This window comes from Arachis ipaensis, chromosome B4 (genome assembly GCF_059453495.1).
Source record: "Arachis ipaensis isolate K30076 ecotype BB chromosome B4, ASM5945349v1, whole genome shotgun sequence".
NCBI lineage: Eukaryota > Viridiplantae > Streptophyta > Magnoliopsida > Fabales > Fabaceae > Arachis > Arachis ipaensis.
The window spans coordinates 1,769,132-1,790,304 of record NC_142439.1 but is presented as its reverse complement, the minus strand read 5'-3'; the positions used below and the strand labels follow the sequence as shown (position 1 = coordinate 1,790,304).

General features: G+C 35.0%; 3 protein-coding genes across 3 annotated transcripts; all 3 read right to left on the bottom strand.

Annotated features, from left to right (window-relative positions):
- Positions 1 to 691: 691 nt before the first annotated feature.
- Positions 692 to 6,573, bottom strand: LOC107638291 (uncharacterized). The gene is made up of 5 exons (XM_016341494.3): positions 6,160 to 6,573; positions 4,060 to 5,226; positions 3,616 to 3,765; positions 3,183 to 3,368; positions 692 to 1,090 (listed from the first exon to the last, which is right to left on the bottom strand). Exons 2-5 carry the CDS (start codon positions 5,155 to 5,157, stop codon positions 1,010 to 1,012), a joined length of 1,515 nt encoding a protein of 504 aa, XP_016196980.1. The 5' UTR covers positions 5,158 to 5,226; positions 6,160 to 6,573; the 3' UTR covers positions 692 to 1,009.
- A 1,020-nt stretch (positions 6,574 to 7,593) lies between these two features.
- On the bottom strand, positions 7,594 to 9,312 carry LOC107635811 (ENTH/ANTH/VHS superfamily protein). Its single transcript, XM_016339374.1, has one exon. It carries the CDS (start codon positions 9,310 to 9,312, stop codon positions 7,594 to 7,596), a length of 1,719 nt encoding a protein of 572 aa, XP_016194860.1.
- A 2,000-nt stretch (positions 9,313 to 11,312) lies between these two features.
- Positions 11,313 to 20,121, bottom strand: LOC107638292 (G1/S-specific cyclin-E protein). The gene is made up of 10 exons (XM_088485296.1): positions 19,639 to 20,121; positions 19,419 to 19,545; positions 18,412 to 18,553; positions 18,049 to 18,321; positions 17,820 to 17,967; positions 16,139 to 17,059; positions 15,787 to 16,025; positions 15,614 to 15,687; positions 12,168 to 12,276; positions 11,313 to 11,711 (listed from the first exon to the last, which is right to left on the bottom strand). The coding sequence occupies exons 2-10, from the start codon at positions 19,472 to 19,474 to the stop codon at positions 11,685 to 11,687; spliced, it is 1,989 nt and encodes a 662-aa protein (XP_088341422.1). The 5' UTR covers positions 19,475 to 19,545; positions 19,639 to 20,121; the 3' UTR covers positions 11,313 to 11,684.
- Positions 20,122 to 21,173: the final 1,052 nt, after the last annotated feature.

Here is a 21,173-nt window from a genome sequence, read left to right as displayed (position 1 = left end):
AACCTAATAGAGCACTAGAAAGTCTAACAGCGCACTTGATTTAAAACCCTATTTTAAATCATATGCTTTTAGAGGGAATAGATTCTATCAAGATTCATCATATATACCGAATTATACCGGCTAGACGATTGTTATTTTACGTTCATACAATGTTATACAATGTCATAAATGGCGCATGGTTAGAAACACTTTTAAATTAATGACTAAACCTTATACATCATATGTAAGGATTTTTTTTATGCCTAATAAAAACAAAGATTAAGAAGAGATTAGCATTTCAACTATGTAAATCCAAAAAACCTTCCCTTGACAAGTTGATATCCATTATTATTAACAGGTATTCGTAAAACACACCTTTTTTATAAACAGAAAGAACTAAAGTTAAATACAGAGTATAACCGTTCAAACTTCAAAGATACATTTAATATATTGAAAATAAATGAAAACAAAAAAAATCCTTTTATACCACCATATGTATCCATAGAGTTGACGAAACCTCCTCTAACTTCTGATGGACAAATAGCTCACTATAATTTCTTTTATATCTAAATACATTGAACTAATACAGCCTATTTGGAAACTAGATCAATTTGTATCAAATTACATTGAACTCTTACATAGTAGTTTATCCATTATCCAAACTAAGAATTATATGACGCTACTGACCACAATACTAGAAATTCAATATTAATCTAATAGTCTAAAACAAATTAAAAATTATATAATATCCGTCTAATAACATCATGCAACCATGCTACAAAATAAATAATAAATATCTTTCGAATTATTATTACAAGAGTTGTAACAGTAATTTAAAAGAAAAGAAAGAACTAAAATGAAGCAAGGCCAAAGTTGTCTAATATTCTCCATTCCTTTCAAGTGTTGAGAGATCTTATGAACTAACGACAATTAAGGCAAAAGTTGATTAATCCGCATAGCATTGTACACCTCAAAAGTTGAAATCTATCATGTAAAAGGTTTAAAATTGAAAAGAGCATATTAAACCTCATCATTTGTAATGTTGAGATACCTCCCAAACTAGTTTATCCATGAAATGGCATTTCTTGTCGAACCCCCAGCCTGGATTGCTCTGCATCATCATATTCCAATCCAAACATTAACATAAACATGCTACATAGAAAGCAAAAGAATCAAGCATGCTATATATGGTGGTGCATCATTTATGTAATTTCCCCACCACAGGCATACATATGATTTGCAGTCTTGTACTATTATACATTAACAAAGACATATGTCATATACATACGTCATATACATACTGCGCATATATAATTCAAAAGCATGCAAAATCATGTATGGATTAACATTAACATATCATTCAAAGTCCAAGGAAAACTTCTATTCCTTGTCCTTTTTTCATTTAATAAGAACTCTGGCCTATGTAAATATCTTACATAGTAGGTTCCAAGGCCACATAAAAGAGGAGGTCACGTAAAACTTTGTTGAAACTCAATGACAGAGATCAAACACGGAATTGCGCTAAGGTTTGGTTGTTGCCAAAAAGCAACATGCTATAAATTTGTGAAGAATAGAAATGGAATAGGTATTACTGTTGATAAGTATTGGAAGAATGATGTGATAAAGGTTAAACGGATGGGTGATCAAATCATCACAATTAAAATAATGATTAATGGGGAGGCCTTTTATGTGATTAGTGCACATGTATCACAAGTCAGTTTGGAAAAACAACACAGGCAAAGTTTTTGGAAGATCTAATTCAAAACATACCATTAGTAGACAATATTTCCTTGGGAGACTTAAATCGACATGTGGGGGAACGATGAGTGCAGATATGAAGGGATCCACGAGGTAAATGGTTTTGAGATAATCGACACAAAAGGCAAAATAATTTTAGGATTTTTTTTCAACCTTCGCGTTTCCTATAACAAACACCTAGTTTAAGAAACGAGACAAACATCTTCGGACATATAAAGTGGGCAAATCGATTTTTTCTCGGACTAACTGCAAAATAATAATTTTTTTGTCAATGTGGTTGAAAATGCTAGTAAGAAGAATCACAATAACCCTCCTTATTAAAAAAAAAAAAAATAGCGTGCTCTTCGACTCCAGCAAAACGTGACATGAAGTCATCAATAAAGGAACCCAATGATTAGGTGGTGGCTAATGAAAGGGGAGAAATAAAGAGATTTCCAGAAACAGGTAGAAGAAAAAGGAAGTTAGGATGAGATGGCAAACGTGCTGAAGTGATTAGAAAAGTAGCAAAAGAAACCTTCAGAGAAATGAGGTACTGGAACAAGATATAAAGAATCATGGTGGTTGGACAGAAGTATGCAAGAGAAGATGAATGTAAAAGGAAATATTTCAACGATTGTTCTTTATGACAGAATACGAAAATAGGGAAAAAGTATAAGCCGACTAAGGAGGTAACAAAGCAAGAAACAGATCTTTTGGGAGTCTTTATTGGTCTGAGGGCATGAGAGAGAAAGTTGATGTGACGCCTATTGTTGAAAAGATGATTTAATCACATATTATGTGGTTTACCAGTAAAGTATCGGGACAGGAGGTTATATCAGATAAGAAAAACATCAGTGGTTAAGGGTTAAGAAATGACCTAAAATGGCTCTAAATGAGATGGTTGAGAGAGATCTAAATACAAATAGACTTACTTCAGGAAATGACATGACACAATGACGTCATTTAATTCATGCTGCCAACCCCACTTATTGGGATAAGGCTTGTTTTTTTCCCACTTTACATTTCAGAAAAGTACGGTATTTTGGTCTTTGTATATCAACCATGTATACCATCTCTATGGTGATATTTCATACTTTAAGACTTAGAAGTATTCAAATTGTGACACAAAAAAAAACCCCTCATTGTTTGAACCATTCTGCAGTACACTACAAAAATGCTGAGAAATGATTCGATTACTGCATAGTTTCGACTTTGGATAAGATATACTATCGAATTGCTTTTCTACTATATTTGTAGCTAATAGAATGTTTTTGGTTGTACTGCAAATCTACAATTAGAACCATTTATTATTATTTGCTAATTACTTTCTTTATAAATACTTATGATGAATTCCATAATAGGAACTTATTATGAGACTACCAACATAAGAGACAAACTCATAATAGGATCTACGGTTCAATGCCTAAAACCAAAATAACTTGCCATCCAGTAGTTAGTTTCCAAACCTGTAGAGAGATGACAGCACGGTTAGTAAATTGCTTCACCGAAGATGGTGCACTTTTAGGAAGAGTGCTAGCAACTCTTTCTAATTCTTCATTTTGCTTCTTTGCAGTTACCCTATCTGGTCCACTGTAGTGATCGACGATCTTTTTCAGCAAAGGAACTCTCGCCATTGTCTCTTCCATTATTTCCTAGTAGGATATAAATGTCAGAGAAGCAAAAAACAAGTGTGAATAAATACAGAAACATAAAGCAGACAATTACTTCAAAGGAAAAGAAGTAATACAGCAGTTATCTAAATGTACGTGTTAATCAAGGGGAAAAAAGTGAGTTATTGGAAATTTGGAAACCAAACTAATTGTCAAAACTCAAAACTTTGGCACGTTACGTAATTTCTAGTTGCCCTCAATCATAGATAAGATTACTAATACAGCATACCTCCCACTCCTCTTGACTTTGAATCCCTTCATATGCCATCAAGAAGGGTTTCATCTTCTCGAGTGCATCCCGAAGTGGAATAGGTTCTTTCTCATCAATATCGGGGTTCTGATCAAACTCACCCATCAAATATTCTGGCTCAAATTCAATCTGCCATAAAAAATAAAACAACAGGGAACAGTCAAATACTGTACTATGAAGATTAAACATGGAACAGAGGGTTAGATTAAAATTTTTCTCTAAGAAAGCCATTGTTCTTAATTTCTTCTGAGATAGATGAATCAAGGCCAACAAGTTTCCTAATAACAATTCAATTAACTTAATCCACTTCTTTATGCCCTTCCAATAAATCCAGCTAAGCTGGAAAGTTTCACCTTGGTTCATTGAACTACTTTTGATCATTTCTCAACAAATTCAGAATGACAGCGGCGGCTAACCACTTACAGCACAATTGGTGTCAAATGCTTCCAAATACTCATCCTCCAATGGTGAGGGGAAAACACTATTAGCCATCTCCTCAAAACCTGCAGTCAATTGATTCATGATGTCAGGCCCAACCCGCTTGGCAAACCTCTCGCCGTCTGCATCATCTCCATGAAATAGCCCTGAGGCGTAATCCTCTTCATCCCTATCCCCATCACCCCTTTCCTCCAAGTCCCTCCCTCTAAATCCTCCTCTCCCCCGACCTCCACCCCTGCCTCGACCAAAGCCACCTCTTCCTCTTCCAGCAACATCATTATCCCGTTGCGACAGAATCCTCCGTGCAACATTCACTGCATCGTCAACACTTTGCATTGGCTGTCTCTTACGCACAGAATCAGATGGTGCAGCATCAGCAGGAGCACGACGATCACCAACACCACCACCACCAGTGCCTGGAGCTCGTTGAGCACGGATATGCCTATTCTCTTGGGAAACTTGAGTCCTTTGATCAGGCTGCTGCTTGGGCTTCCCACGTCCACTGCCAGACAACACACCTACTATGCCTCCAGGAAGGTTCTTCTGATCACTCTCACCATCACCACTGCTAAAAATTGGTGTTTTTGGTGGCAAAACATCTGAAGACGCACCAGCACCAGCATCAACACCAACATAATCATCATCTTCCTCTCTTTTGAAGAAAACGGGTTTCTTTGGCTCAGAATCAGGCTGCTTCTGGGAATCTTGTTGGATATGGGATGGTAACGGACCACCACGACCACGACCGGCAGATGGCTGTTTTATGGACGACATGAATGACGAGAAAGAAGGCATGCCTGACGGAGGGGCTGGCCTACCACGACCGTGTCCGCGACCAGAAACCGAAGATGGGGGAGAAGGCAACTCTGGTTCTTCAGATTTAGGATCACCAAAATTGGGCTTTCCTGGAGCTTTCTCATTGAATCCAAATGGTCCTCCCAAACCAGAGCCTCCACGACCTCGACCACTACCACTGCCGCTGCCACCACCAAAACCAGAAGAGGTGGAAAAATGTGCTAGAGTGTTCCTAGTGGCATTAGAGATGGTGGGGGTTTGGAGCCTTACCCCAATTATTCCTCTCATTGGCAATTTGATACAAAATCCTTTCTTGGGACAATACACAAAGAGGTTCAGACAGACAACATGAAATACCTGAAACAATAAAAAATCCTATTATTATGGTGATCCAATTAACAAAAAAATAAAATGAGTGTGACTTTTAAGTATGGGAAACTAAATCAATCTGAATATGTAATATGTAATATATTTTTTTGGTGTCTGAAAATAAAAGGAAAGAAAAAGAAACGAAAAAGAAAAACAAAGAACAAGCACAGCCTAAATAGCAGTAACTACATCACAATGCAGCAGAGAAATGTAATATGTAATATATAATGGGTCATTCTAGTAGGACTATATTATGGTGACTAGCATGACTATAGTGTTTTAAAAAGTGTGGCTAAAATTAAAATATCGCTCTTTTATTGTTAAACAACATTTTTAAGAAAGTGTTACTTAAAAAAAAAGTGTTACCAAAATATAAAAAAATGTGACTTTAATTTTAACAACACTTGCATAGTCACACCATAGCCACCATAGTATAGTCATACTAGAATTCACCATATATAATATAATGCTACTGAATATGTTTGAGTAAGAACCATTAGATTGAAAACATAAATTTATAAGTGTTCCAATCTTCCAATACTGCACCTCATGAAGGAAAACATAAATTTATACAATCCCATGAACAATCCAGCATATATAACAATTCCATCCATCAACAATAACATAAGCCTCAATGAAAACATAAATCTAACATAAAAAGTTTCAATAAAATCATAAATCCAATGATATAGAACATAGCATAGTCTCAATTAAAACATAACATAGTCATTCATAACATTGTTGACCTTTCAAAATTTTCTGCTTTTAACTTCTAAAGACACTGAAATTAAATTAAACAGGGGACAAAAAAATATAAATTAATAACTGCCTCAAGGAACAAATTTCAACCGTGAAGAACTATTATCAGAGCTTACAGGGACAACACGAAAAAACAAAGAATATAGAAGCAGAAAATGGTACCACGAAGGGGACGGCTGGAGAAGAGGACGGCGAAACCGCAGAACCCGGAGAAGACACGGCTAGTCGGCCGTGACGCCGTGCAGACGAAGGCGGCGATGCTCGAGACGGAGAGGCGACTGAGCTTGAGGCGCAGTGAATCGTTAACGGCGGAGCTCCAGGCGCAGTTAATCGCGGACGGCGGAGCAGGAGCTTGAGGTGTTGTGAATGGTGGATATTGCGTGAGATTTGAGTGCGCGGAAAAAGAGAAAAGTGATGAGCGATGAGCGATGAAAATGGAGAATCGAGAATGGAGGCGCTGTGAATGAGAAAGAGCTTGTTTGGAAACCGAATTAGAATTAATTAGAATTATTTTTCATTGTTTTCGAAATCTTGACTTTTCAAATCTAGAACTCTAATACCATATAATGAAATCACTCATCCCAAAAGCGTAATTTTACAGGACAATATAATACTAATGGTCATATCTCTAATACTTTCTAAACTTACATCTTACACATTATACGCTTAGGCTATTAGCTCTCTATACTTATTCTAAAAAAAAGAACTTGAATTCATAGTTATCACTCATCGTAACCAAATCGGTAATCAACCTAACTATAAGACTGGGTCATTAAATTATTAGTTCAACTAGTTGGTTACTAATTTATCCAATTGACGGATGGTAATTAAATAAAAATATAAAATTATAAAAAAATTAAATATTAAATGAGGAGTGTTAGAGGGTTAGTAATTTTTGTTATTTATAATCATCAATAATATTTTGGTGTGAGATTTCGTCCAATAATATAGGATTACTCATTTTTTTTGTTAGTTATATATTGGCCAAAATTTAATAAAATTATTGGCCCGTAAATTTTTTCATATTAAATTAATTGAAAAAAAAAAGTGCAAGACCAACAATGGAGATTGTGTAGCAGTAAAGCCATACTACAGCCTAGAAGAAACATTTTTGTAGAGAACACCAATTGAAAGAGCAAGCCTGATTCATCAACAAATTCAACTTACTGACCATTTTTAACAACAAAAAATTTAACAAAAAATTCAATTTAGAGACAAAATTAAATAAATAAAAAACGTTAAATATAAAATTAAATCAAAATAGATATTAAGAGTATTTTTTGAAAAAAATGATAGACTTCAGAAACAAAAAGTATATTTTACCATTTTCTTATATTTAAAATATAAACCATTTGAAGATGCATGACTAAAATATTTCTTTCTATTCTTGACAAAAAGTTATTTATAGTCTATGATGGAAATATTCAACTAGCAAAAACACAATTGCCGAAACTAAATGGACAAATTACATCTTAATGAATAACCAGTAAAAGGAGAGACCATTATTTAGAAAAGTAAAGAAAAAAAAACAAGGTGACAATGAAACACAATTGCAATTCTTAATTTTTTTTTTTTTTTTGTTAGTATTTTGAAACCTCATGTCATATACTTTGCCATAATTCTGCTTTGATGCTCCAACCATAGTTGTTGCTGTTGAAACAAAGTTTGCTCTTGATTTGACAATTCAGATGTTTTTACCATCATGTTTGTGGTGGACCATGTCTCAAAAGGATCATCTTCATTTGGTGTTACCAATGTTTCCTCATTACTATTTGTCGCTCTAAAAGTTGGTGCCACAACTGAATTATGAATACTCTGTGCTTCAAATTCCATAGGAATCATATTCAGAGTAGATTGGAAACTTAATACATTATTGAATGTTGGTGCTATAGTAGTTTCACACGAATTATTCACTTGGAACCTTGGTGTTGCAATAATTGTTTCACTGGAATTTCTATTTTGAAAATCTTGATGTTGAGCATCAAAGGTTGCCTCTGATTTCTCATTTGTATTTATCACACCAAAAAGTATATCCAAATTTGTCATGGAATTAGAACCTTGAAAATCATCATTTAAACCAACATGACTTTGTTGGATAGGAGGATCAAGAAATGGATTATATTGGATTGGAGGTACCAAAGGTTGATCCAAAAAATTGACAAATGAGTTAAAATCATTTGCCAATTTAGGTGATGCTTTTTCAGGTGCAATTGTTGACTCTGCCAATACCAACTCCCAACCCTCCTTGGAGGCATCATCAACAACAACTTCTTGTGATTGTTTCTCATCCTCTGACCCATCATTATTAGAGCAAGTGTCTTTCTCATCCTGTGATGAACTTGACCCTGCATGAAGAAGATTCCTATTGGGTTTGGATCCATCATTCGTCGAAAACGAAGCTTGGTCTTTAAGGAACTCCTGCAATGTCTCCATAAGCACTCCAGACAATTTCTGCACAGTTGGGTAATCATAGGATCTTCCAATCCCAATGCCCTTACAGAAACCATAAAAAGCAGATAACTCTTCAAATTGCTTGCATGATTTGTCACAAGCCTTGTAAGCAGCCACACATGCTGCATAAGCATATGGCAAATGGAAAAAGCTATCCAAAACTACACCAATCCCATCACTTATATCACTGTAAAGATCAAAACTTTCCTGCACCACGGCGTAAAGCGAAACTTGAACCAGACGGTTCCCTTTAGCCGAACCGGTAGGCCTAGTACCAATGGCTCTGTCCAACAACTTTTGCCAATTTACAACTCTATCCAAAACAATTCTGGGTTTCATATCTTTCATATTATCATTCTTTATGTGGTTTTTATCATGATGATTCGCGAATCTCCTGTAAAGCTTTCCGGTTAGGAAGCAATACAAGCGCTCGTCGAGGTAGAGAGCGAATGTTCTTACAAATGCAGTATAATCCCAAGGACTAGAACTGGAGTCATCTCTAAAATTAGAAAGGTTGAGAATCCTTGCACCTTGTTTCATTGCATGGAATATTTCCCTTGGAAAATAGAGATTGCCATCTTGGAAGATTCTAAGCACAATCATAAGAGATTTGAGAGCAACAACCCAATTGCGTGTCTTCCCAATACGTTTGGCTATTGCTTGGGCGCATGGGGCAGCATAGAGTTTGTTGGATGAGACTAGTTGAACAATTTCATTGATGTAACGTTCTTCTATTTGATTTTTATCATGGGTTGTGGCCTTAAGAACCATCACTTCTAGATTGGCTGCATTGGTTGCCTTTGCTAGGCTAATGCTAGTTTGGTCTTTCACTGCTCCAATGGCCTTTTTTAGCTTGCTTGGCATGCTGATCCAATTCGAATTCTAATTCTAATTCTTGTGTCTACTTTTGAGAAAATAAACGAAAAAGAAAAAAAGAATTCGAAGTTGAGGAAGAAGGAAGAGTGTGGATGCTCTTTTGGATTCTACTTTTAGTGAATGGATTTTGATGGTAGTGAGTAAAGAATGGAAACAAAACTAGGACAAAGCAAAAGTATCGTTCTTTGCGCTGACTAATAATCTATGCTTTCTAGTTAGTAATGTACTTGGTTATTTTGGATTAGATTTGTTACCTTATTGTCTTCCATTTGTCTATTCTTTTGTGTAGACACTAATTATTATATTTGGAAAAGTATATGTAACCAACTCTAAATCAGTTAAGAATGGAACAACTTTGTTAATTATAAAGATAGTAATTAGTTTTATTTATTTATGATTTAAAATATTGGTTATTAAATGTTTCACCACATTCAAATTAGGAGGAGATATGTTTAATATCATTACAACGTGAATCACGAAAATTGATTCAATTAGCTTCCGTCTCTTTATCCTCCTTCTTTCTTCAAATACCTGAAACATGATAAATCAGAAAATAGATTCAGAACCATTCAATTTACAAAGAAAGGAAACATCCTAATGCCTAACATAAATACCATCCACGTAGAGATTTTAGATTCACCCAGACACATTTAGCTGATTTTTTTGCTGGAACGATCTTGGATTCGGAGTTTAGCAACGGCCCAATACAAATACAGAGTGCGAGTTCGATTTACCAAAATATCCTTAATTTAAAATTCTAGTCTCATTGCTAGCTAGCTTGCTCCTCAACCCTTTCTTTTCTCCAAAATGTAAATGAGAATTTTCTCTAAATCACTTCGCTCCAAAATCACTCGTTAACACTAAAATAATCATAACTTCACCACACCCAACATAGAGAGACACACGCCCCATCCGACTCTGGCACGAACAGTGTGGGAGAAAGAAAAAACCCAAGAAAAAAAAAAAAAAAGAAAAACCACTCACTTCTCTGCTTTTGCCTCTCAGTACAAGAGGTTCGTAGAGCCTTCGCCTTCAACCATAGTTTAAGATCGGGACTCAATATTTACAATAAGATTTTGGAGCGCTCTTTAGCCCCTAAAATTTTAATTGCCTTTATTTATTTAGTCTCCAAACTTTGTGAACATAATTCATGTTAATTCTTTAAACAATTTTCAACATACAAACGTTAACGGAACACTACAGCCGAATGCCACACTAAACTTTGTAAAATGATGTCAATTTAATTTTGGCACTAAAATAACCCAAAAACATCATCGTAAATAGTGTTTATTAACATTTTACCTAACAAAATAAGTGATACGATGCCCTTTTTGAACTATTTAAATGCTGCATCATTTTACAAGTTTTAACTAGTCTATAACAGTACTCCATTAACGTTTTTATACTAAAAATCGTCTCAGGAACTAATATAAGGCACATTTATAAACTTTGGGGACTAAATAGAAGCAATTGAAACTTCAGGAAATAAATTGAGACTCGCATATAAGTTCAGAGACCAAATTGAGTATTAAGTCGAAATACTAATATTAATTAATCTCATAAACGCTAAGTGACATGAACATTAATTAAACATCTAAAATCTTGACGTCTGTCTGGATAGCCTGAATGATCAAACTACTCAAAATTTTTATTTTAATAGATTATTTTGTGAATAAAATATCTTAGTTTCTTAATGAAATCCCATAAAAACAAATTAAGTGCAGATAATTAAATGAGTCATTCTCCACCAACATATAAAAAGATGTCAAATTTTGAACTATATGGTACACTGTTACACAACTTTTTTTTAAAAAAATTTATGAAAAAAAAAACCATTAAAAGTAATAAAATCCTATTTCTATTTTTACCTATTATTTTTTCTTTTTTCTTCACAAATATAAAAACAAAAAATAATTACACAAATCAAACACTTTTTTCTTTACACTTGAACTAATACTAAACAATTCATTTTTTTTCCACTAAAAGTGTTTAACTCCCTAACATTTCTCGAACTATTATTGACAAAATAATAAAATAATATTCATCTCTGAATTAGTGAATTTACAAATACCGAAATTACGGATTTCAACTCAATTTACAAGATTTCTATACACATATATACATACTATATACCTGAACATAGTGTTACAAAAAGAAATACGGATCAAAAGGAGAAAAGGTGAAAACAAAATTTGTTACAAACAAAGAATATCTAAATTCCTATACTCGTGGCAAGTTCACTGAAAATGCAATGATACAGAATGCGGCATTCTGGTGTTCCAGTACTTGAGGTCGATATGTGAGGACTGTATGAAACTTGTTTTGCAATTTATAGTAGTCTTTGAAAAGGCGTTATCTACTCAAACCAACTTCTTTTCTTCTTCTTCCTGAAAGTTGACTTCAATAAATAAGCTTAAAGATAAAGAAGTACCATGAACTTGATAACTAAATCCCACATCAACACAACATGGAAGTACCAAAACCAAACAACGCTATCCACGTATTTGCAATAAAAGTGGCACACATTTCATTTTGTAAGGTAAAATAAAGAAGTTACTTTAATTTCTTAGAATAAAGTAACGCAAGTAAATATGAGGCAACAAACTTGAGTTGAACTCATTTACCAAGATGCAACATCTTATTGATTTATTCTATGCAACTGTAAATAATCCAACTTAAAGTCACGGAGTTAACTATCAAGCTTTTTCTCCATTTTTTCAGTACCTTAAAGCTCAACAACTTGGAATAATGTGGAAAAAAAAAAGGAATTATATTCAAATAGAGTTCAGAAAATTGAATGGCATAATGAGCAGATATCAAAATTTGAATTTGAGAGTTCTCACAAATAGAAGTGTCATTGAATTTGTACTACTGCCTCTCAAATCAGATTGCTGTGATCTTTGGCATCCCCGGTATAATCTTTTGATAAACTCCTGTAGATGATTGTAGATGCTGCATGCATTTATACCAAATTAAGGTTAGCACATATAATATTTGCCTGATGGGTGGACAGTAAGAACTGACATGTCACAGTAACAAGTGTGATTTTGAAGAACGCCAGTATCACTGCCAAACCAACATCTACTCACACAATTTACGATCCAAACCACATGGTGTCATCCCCGAGGGGAAAAAGAAAAGTAAATTTCAATCCACTTGATCAAAAGAAATGCACATATAAACTCTAGCATACTATCAAGAATGCTTAAGAAAAACATGGAAACCATGCAACAACCTGGAATTCCACTGCTCAGATTGTAACAACCATGTTCTTTAACTTCCGTGATCCCAACTCTTGAGAGCCAACCATACTCTATGGCCTATATAGATTTAGAGAAAATTGATCTAAGAGGAAGAAAAAGTCATAGGAATTTCCAGTTCTGCCATTTGATTTCTATAACTTGCAGAAAGCGAGACAATTTCACATATCCACATTTCTTAGGCTACAATTGTGAGTATAAAAGTGAATGGAGAGATATGGCTAATAATGGAATGAAAGAGAAAAGTGTGGAATGGGATGGATATGTTTATGCACACCCTCGTTTGGGAGTTTGATGAAGGGATTGGGGAGAGATCCAACACTCATTTGGAAGTTCAATGGCTAATAATGGAATGGCAAGATAAAATACCGTTTCTCACCAAACTTCTAGCGTAATTGATCACTGGCATAGTATCAAAGCCTTTGACAGTTTGACACTAAGAGGGCAAGATATTATCCTTGCTTCCCCTAATAAGTACAATTTATTTATGGTGGATCTATACACAATCCACATATCAAGTTGCACTGAAAGATCGTGTGCAATGATGTGCTGCTTATTCAGATGTATTGCATGCTGTGGTTACCACAGATAAATTCCTCATCTATCCTTATGTTTTTCTGCTCCTATTTGTCTATTGATCTTTATTCAGGGTTCTTAGTTAGCGTGGAAGTGCCCTTGAACAAATTATTTTATGCTCAGCTTCCATTTGATACAAATACAACAACAATAAAAGCATTTTTCCACTAGTGAGATCAACTATAGAGATTAAACCACATTAATGCGTCCTATCATAAGCCATTTAAATCTAGTTCTTAATCATTTCTTTATTAATTACCTTGGTTGCCCTCAACCTCTAAACTTTATTCAATCCTCTTTTTGAAAAGAGATATTGACGACAGGAAACTAGGCATATATAATAACTAACTGTATAGAAACTAAGCTTTTATAGGAAATTATCACTCTCATTCATTGAATTTTTTTTACTATAGTCACTTTGTTTCGTGTGTGTGTGTGCACGCGCGTGCGCACGCTACTATCAATAACACTAAGGAAGTTTCTATTCTCACATATTCATTTTTTTCTCAGTCATTTCAAGTCCTCTGTATTAGGGGAGAAAATAGAAAGTGTAAGGGTATTTTGAGAAAGGTCTAGTAACTAACTCTGCCAAGCTAGCAGAGTAGTGGTATGTGAAAAATATATTGCTGTTAAAGGAGAATAAGGTGAAGAATGAGAATTAGAGAAGCTCATTCTGGTCTTTGGGACTAAATCAGTCCTTAAGAGAGTGGCAACCTCTCGAAATACTGCCATGTTACTTAACTTCTTTCATAAATAATACTATTTTGGGAAATAGGGTGATGTCACAATGATATCACTCTATAGCTCCCTGTTTCAGAAACTCTCTCTAGACTACTCTGTTCCTTTATACTTCTTACTGGTACCATATTCTTATACTATTAGATCTATTCTTCTTATTAGGGCTTCTACAGTTCATTTCATCACATGATCAAGCCATCCAAGGGAAGGTTCTTCCATCATTTCCAAAACAGGTGCTACCCTAACTTTCTTGGTAATGGAAATCTTTACCTAGATGGTCCCAATTTTTGACGAGACACGGTTGTTGATAAGTTGATAGCCAGCCAAGAAAAAAAATGTTCTTTTCCCACTTGAAGATATTAGCTATATGCTTCAAAGAACCATTGCATATACAAGAATCCATGTTGTAGACACTGGCATTCAAATATAGGTCATTCCTAATCATTTGTTCTATAACTTTTCTTGATCTCCCTTTGCCCCGTCTCTCAACAAATTTGTTAAGGCAAGTTAATTAAAAGGACCATTTGCTTTGCAGAAAATAGAAATCGATGCATAATCTTATCCCAAATCACTGATTCACTGGTTGTGCTGAAGAAACCACCTTTATATGCTCAAATGACATGCAATAAAGTGTGTTCTAAATTGCACATTGCACATAAATTAAGTTCCTTAACTATCTTAGGTGCTATTTGGTCTTATAGAAAGAAGACCTGTAGAAGCCCATGTAAGAAGAATAAATTAGATTTAAGGAAATCTAATAGTAGGAGCAGAAGGAGACCAAGGAAAAATGGAATGACTACAAACATGGTTCATATGACACATTGCGATGCGCTATTGCATCATGGATTCCTTATCCCCGAAGCTATGGGGTTATTACTTCACTCTATTTATGAAAGGAAAAGAACTTGTTAAAATAATGATTTTCTATGAATACAATAGTGTAAATAGTAACTCAGCAAATCAGAGAATGAATATATTACTCTTACGTGATGTGTGTAGATTGCATCTTGATTGTATTGATACATGAGAGAAGACTAACATGAGCACCTACTCAACTACTCTCCATCAATGCACTACCTAAACTACTAACCACTAACTAACATTAATATCTCTCATCATATTTCAACAAAACTATCATCTGATTTTATCTCTTTTACTAAACTACACGAAACTTGTTCCAATAACTATCAATTTATTTTCTTATTCCAAATAAATAAATTTCTATATATAGTTTGCCCTTTCTGTGCACTTTTCAGTTTCTTAACTTCTTCTCCCTCAGCAAAAACCAAAACCTTAGATAGATGAAATCCATAGAGTATTGAACAAGCAACCTCATGAGTATAAAGCAACAAGAGAAGCCCCACGGCTTCCCTCATGCTACAGCAACAGAACCTTAACATGGATCAAATGAGGGGCTTCCCTCATTCAAATCAAACAAAAAATGCCACAACTTCTCAAAGAAGATATGACATCTACACTAAAAGTAGCAATCAGAGAAATTAAAAGAAAGGGTAATACTCTATAAAAGGAATAGACAAAACTGAAGGATTAAATCCCCTTCGATCAAAAATCTTCATATTACTGAAAAAATCATGCAAAAAGGAAAAGAAGCTATAATGAATAAAGTCAAACGCCATGCAACAAAAATTATATGAAAATTTATCACTACATTGAATGCATTCTCTTTCGATGTAAAAAATGAAATAGACACATGCCTTAGTCGATGCCTGTTGCAGGCTGTGAAAAAAGCAACAAACCCATATAGAATACTCTTGAGAGCACGGAAAATCTGAAAAGGAAAAGAACAAAAATCTACAGATCAGGATAACTTTCTAGAAAGAGAAGAGGTAAAAGAAATGCATAATTTATTGGAGTGCCATATTCAAACCTGGGAAAAAAGGTCATTCCAAAGAGAGCGCCAAATGGAAACCTCATAGGTGGTAACAGTTGCTTCCGAAGATGATGCTAACTCAAGAATGCTACTAATAATCTGCCATGCATCCCCAAGTACATCAAAAATGCACGTACATACAAAAGTCAGCACACTTGATATTGCAAGGACCAGACGTACAGGTGCATACAGTATTTCCCAGAGAATAAAAAATACAGGATATATGACACATGTTCCTGCAGTAAATTAGAGATGAACACCCAAAATATATCAGATGACAATTTATGTTGAAAAGAATAAGTTTAAGAAATAACAGAGTACCAGAATTCCAATACACATGATGACCTACCAATTCTCCAAATAAAAGTAACCAGAAGCCATATTGGTACAAAGAATAGCTCCAGTATATCTCCCACTAGAGTGTAAAAAGTCCCAATTCCAAGCCACAGGACAGAAAATATACTTTCTACTAATTCAAACAACAACTTCAAACTTGGGAGAAGAAATCCAAATATCTCGAACAGGGCCTCTGAAAGAGGTTGAACAAGAACAGAAAAAAAGGATCTTGTGGTATGTGTAAAGGCAAGCAACCACCTAGTAGCCTTCTGCAAGTTATGTAGAAACAGCATTGTCCCTAAATATCTGACCCTTGAAACCATTTCCCAACTTTCAACCCAATCAAAAAGAGGTCCACATATACGAGCAGCAGTTGCCTTCAGAACAGGAACATTTTTGTATAAATCATAGAATCCAATGAGAACAGTTACTAATGAGATTAAAACATATAAAAGTCTGGCAAGTGGGCACATCCATGGACGATAAAGATTGCATAATACTGGGTAAGACTGAAGGAAGATGACCCAAGATGGAAGGCCTGCCTCTAGCAAAGTAAGCAATCGCAGGTCAGATATTATAACTTCCCTTAATTTAAATGGAAGGTCATGATCATTAAACCTAAATAATAGTAGAACATCACTATACTGAGTGGTTTCAATAGTCTCAACAGCATCAAAGCTTGAGCTCCGGGAAAAATTCACTGAGTTATAACCAGAAACACAACGGGAATTCACTAGTTTTCTTCGCTTATTGGGTCCAGAAGAAGGAGGTGTGAGTAGCATGCCTGGTGTTTCTACAGCATCATCAGAATATAATCCAATAGTGGTGTCCCAACCATCCTCGACAGTTAACAAACCATCGTTGCAGATGTTCTCATCATCATCAATAGATATTGTTCCAGAAAAATCTTCACTTGCATCGTAAAATATCTCCCCTGTTGAAATTACAGATAAGAGGGGAAAACGATCATTGAGAAGTTAACATTGCTCCAGAAACTACACAAATCATGCAGCTTGTAGTTGTCATCGTGTAACAAGATTCAGCAAATTCTACAATCAATATATAGTCTCAAATTTTGAGGCACGAAATGCATCAGTTTAAAAGGAATAAAAAAAAGGGGGGACATCTGAAAGTTCAAGGGCTAGTCCATGGGACTCCCACTATGACTATAGGACACAGGATAAATGGTGACAAAAAATTTCCACCATTTGAACCCACCCCCAGCCAAAAAAAGTGCACTCCAAACATGGCACAGTCCAAACAATCCTATGAAACCCAAACTTATGTTAAATAAATCAATATAGTCATATGTCAAGTGTTTGTGTCTGTGTGTGCATGAGAGAGCGAGAGAGAGAGAGAGAGAGAGAGAGAGAGAGAGAGAGAGAGAGGGGGACAGATAGAGGGAGCAGGGACATAGGGGCGTATCTCCCCATGCATATCCTTGTTTCTGCTCTTGCATGAAATTAAAATGGAAAGATACGTATCAAGGCTTCTCAATTTACTTATGTTGTGCACACTCACACTAAGGCTTTGTTTGTTTGGAGTAAAGTAGGAGGGAAATAGAGGGGAGGGAAGAGAAATTAGAAAATTTTCTTTGTAAATTACACAATAAAATTTAAAATTTCTCTTCCCTCTCCTCTATTTCACTCTACACAAACAAAGCCTAAAGTAAAGATAAGAATTCTTGTTACTACCTGAGGCAGAATCCAGGTGTATTTTCAAAAGCAGAAGTTCAGGTAGTGTTCCCGAGAACCAAGTAGTCATACAGCTTCGGGCTTGAGCTATACTGTCAAATTCCCATCTTTTCATGCGTTTTGCTTCTATAGCCAGTGATGTATCAGTCTGCAGATCAAATAAAAGATAACAAATAAAGGTAAATTGTGAATGAAGAAAGTAAGACAGTGTGGCGAACAGATGTGGTACCTGAAGTTCATTAAGGTAGTTGATACCACGAACACTTTCCCATTCAACTTCAAATATAATAAAACCATACAAAGTTCTTTGCAGTTCACTGCTAAATTGCAGAGTCTCCCTTAGGTTTTTCACAGGTAGTAAAGCTTTCTTCCTTGTCATCACTGCTTCAACGAATGAGAAACATCTCGTAAATTTCTTTGAATTACTTGATTGTGAATAAACATCCTTTTCTTCCTTTCTCCCTCTTCGGGCTTTGGTGTATGCAAAAGGAGATAACCTTGACTGCAAATCAATAAAAATGATATAAAATTTAACAACCAACAGAGTTAATTAGAACAAATTATTTCAACGACCAATGGTGTGCTTAACAACCTTGGTAACCATCAATTGCCAAATGTGCGCACCCCGTAAACCAAGGTCACTCAACCATGGTCTGTTGTCCACCAAAATATACATTTTTTTACTTTCATTGGCAAGGAAAAGACTAAGATCTGCAAAATAAGATTGCAAGTCTCTGCAAAATACATCACAAATATTCATTAGATAAGTATGACAAATACCAAATTATACCAACATAGCACAATCAGGCACTGTCGATGTAGATTTAGAAAAATTTAATGTCCTAAATCATTAACAGAATTTGATAAATGTGGCATGCAATATGTCAATCAGCAAGCAGTTAAAACACAAAACTAAGCAAAGCCTATCATGATGAAGGACACCCCCGCGCCATATTTGGACACTAGAAAGCTCCTGCAACACAAATTTCCAACTTGCTAGTTATGTCTTTCATTTCATAACTTTCAGCTTATTGTCTATAGAGAATAAGGTCAAAGGTAAGCCTAACAATTTTCAACAGAGATTGGCTATGAAACAGCAATATTGAACCCAAACTATAAAGCAAGTAAGTCCCAGAAGCAGGACTCATCAGTCCACAGAATGGGATGGAGGGATTAAACTTGTCCATTTTAGGGAGTAGGGACCTATAAATCCAACATTGTAATTCTTCATAGACTTAATTTTTTTTCCTTTCAGACATATAAGTATTCATTTTACGTGGTACTTAAAACGAAATTCAACCCCTCCTACAAAGACAAATATTGAGAAGAAAAAATAAAAAACTAGTGGATCCACCAAAAGTTTCCCAACAGCTTCCATTCCCATGTGAAAATTCCAACATAGTACAAACCTTTCCCAACACCGAAAAAAAAAAAGAAAAGAAAAAGATCAAATGGATCAAATGCAGTCCAAATGTGATGGTTGAGAATCGAATTGAGAATAGTAACTAATAACGATAAGGGATAAATGGTATTCCCTGGATATTCCGTTGTTTTACCACATAACACAAGAATTAAAAAATATATATTTAAAAAAAATACCCAATTTGCAAACTGGTGAGGGGGAAAATGCAGCGTCCATCGTCACCATTCCCCATGAAGAAGAAAACAAGTCCTCCCTCTAAACCTTTCTTATAGCTGCAATCTTCAACAAATTAGCAACTAGCACCTGCTTCAATTCAAATTCCAATAATGATAATTATAATAAAAAAAATAATAATATTATTATTAAATTAAAATTAAGATGAGAAGAACAATTCACCGCATGCATTGAACACAATTCAGCACCAGAAACAGGTGCGTGAGGAAGAGGACCTGACGAACGGGCATTCCATGTAAGTGGAGAACGATGGAAGAATTCGAGCAGAGAAAGGAGTGCGATGAAGCAAAGAGCGAGTAACTTCATAACCAAGAAGAGAATAAGACAATTGAGGGAAATTAAATTAAAAACAGAGAAAGAGAAAAAAAAAGGATATGAGAGAGAGAGAGGAATTTAAAGGGTAGGCATAAATGCGGGGACTGAAATAGATCTAGAAGAGCGGTTTCAACGAGTGTCAGCGAGATTCTATTGACGGTGATGACAAATTTCAATTGGATTCAGAAAGAGAGAGAGACTGAGAAGGAAGAGGAGAGGGAGGAGGGAGGGAGGGATGGAAAGAAGAACAATAACAAGAAAGAGAGAGAGAGAGAGAGAGAGAGAGAGAGAGAGAGCATTTAAACTCGTCTAGATCACGTTCGTTGTTTTGTTTTCTTGTTTTTATCTGCTATTTATTTATTAGGTGAGGACCCGGGCAACTTGCACAGGATTATAGAATTTATTATCGCATGTCAGAATGTATTTAATTTAATCTATAATATTTTTCACTTTGTGATAGTAAGAAATTCAATTCACCCGGGTTCAAGAATTTCAATTTCGGCCGGTCGATGAGTTATAACTCAAATGACATAGTCTCTCCATATTTAATTAAGAAATTACGGATTCGAGTCTCTTATTTTTGATAAAAAAAAATTTAAATTTCTAATTGCCATTCTAATTTCTTGTTCTTTTCACTGTGTCAAACAATTTTTACAACATTAATCATTCTAATAATAGAAAAAAATATTCTTAAAATTAAATCTTAAATCGTAAAACTTTGTTAAAACTAATTGAAGATATCATAAATATAATATGTATTAATTACATTAAAATTTAAAAAATTAAACAGAAATACTAAATAACTAAATCTTTTTTTTAATCAAGTTTGATTAAGTCAAAATTTACACCCATACTTTCATAACTTAGCTTCAATTCGGAGGAGGAACAATTGAGTTGATGTTTTAATGCTCAATGGAAGGTTGGTACGGAATCAAGCTAGGATCAAGGTTGCTATACGAGATTTCTACAAAAACTTATATTATCAGGAGACCTCGCCTGTTATAGGATTCATGGACGGATTAGTTGAGCAGATTAGTAAGGAAGAGGCAACAAAGTTAGAGTTGATGCCATTTCTGAAAGAAATAAAGGAGGCAGTTTGGGAGTGTGAGTCAAGCAAGGCACCAGGCAACGATGGATATAATATGAATTTCATTAAGAAGTGCTGGGATGAAGTGGTAGGGAATTTACTGATGCAGTGATGGGGTTCTTCCAGTCAGCAGTACTGCCTAGGGAGTCAAATATCACTTGGGTGGTGCTAACACCGAAGTTTGTGGGAGCCAAAGAAATAAAAGATCTCAGGCCGATTAGTATGGTAGGTTGTGTGTACAAGGTCATATCTAAGGTGTTGGTTCGGAGAATGCGAAAGGTTATGCCAGGTTTAA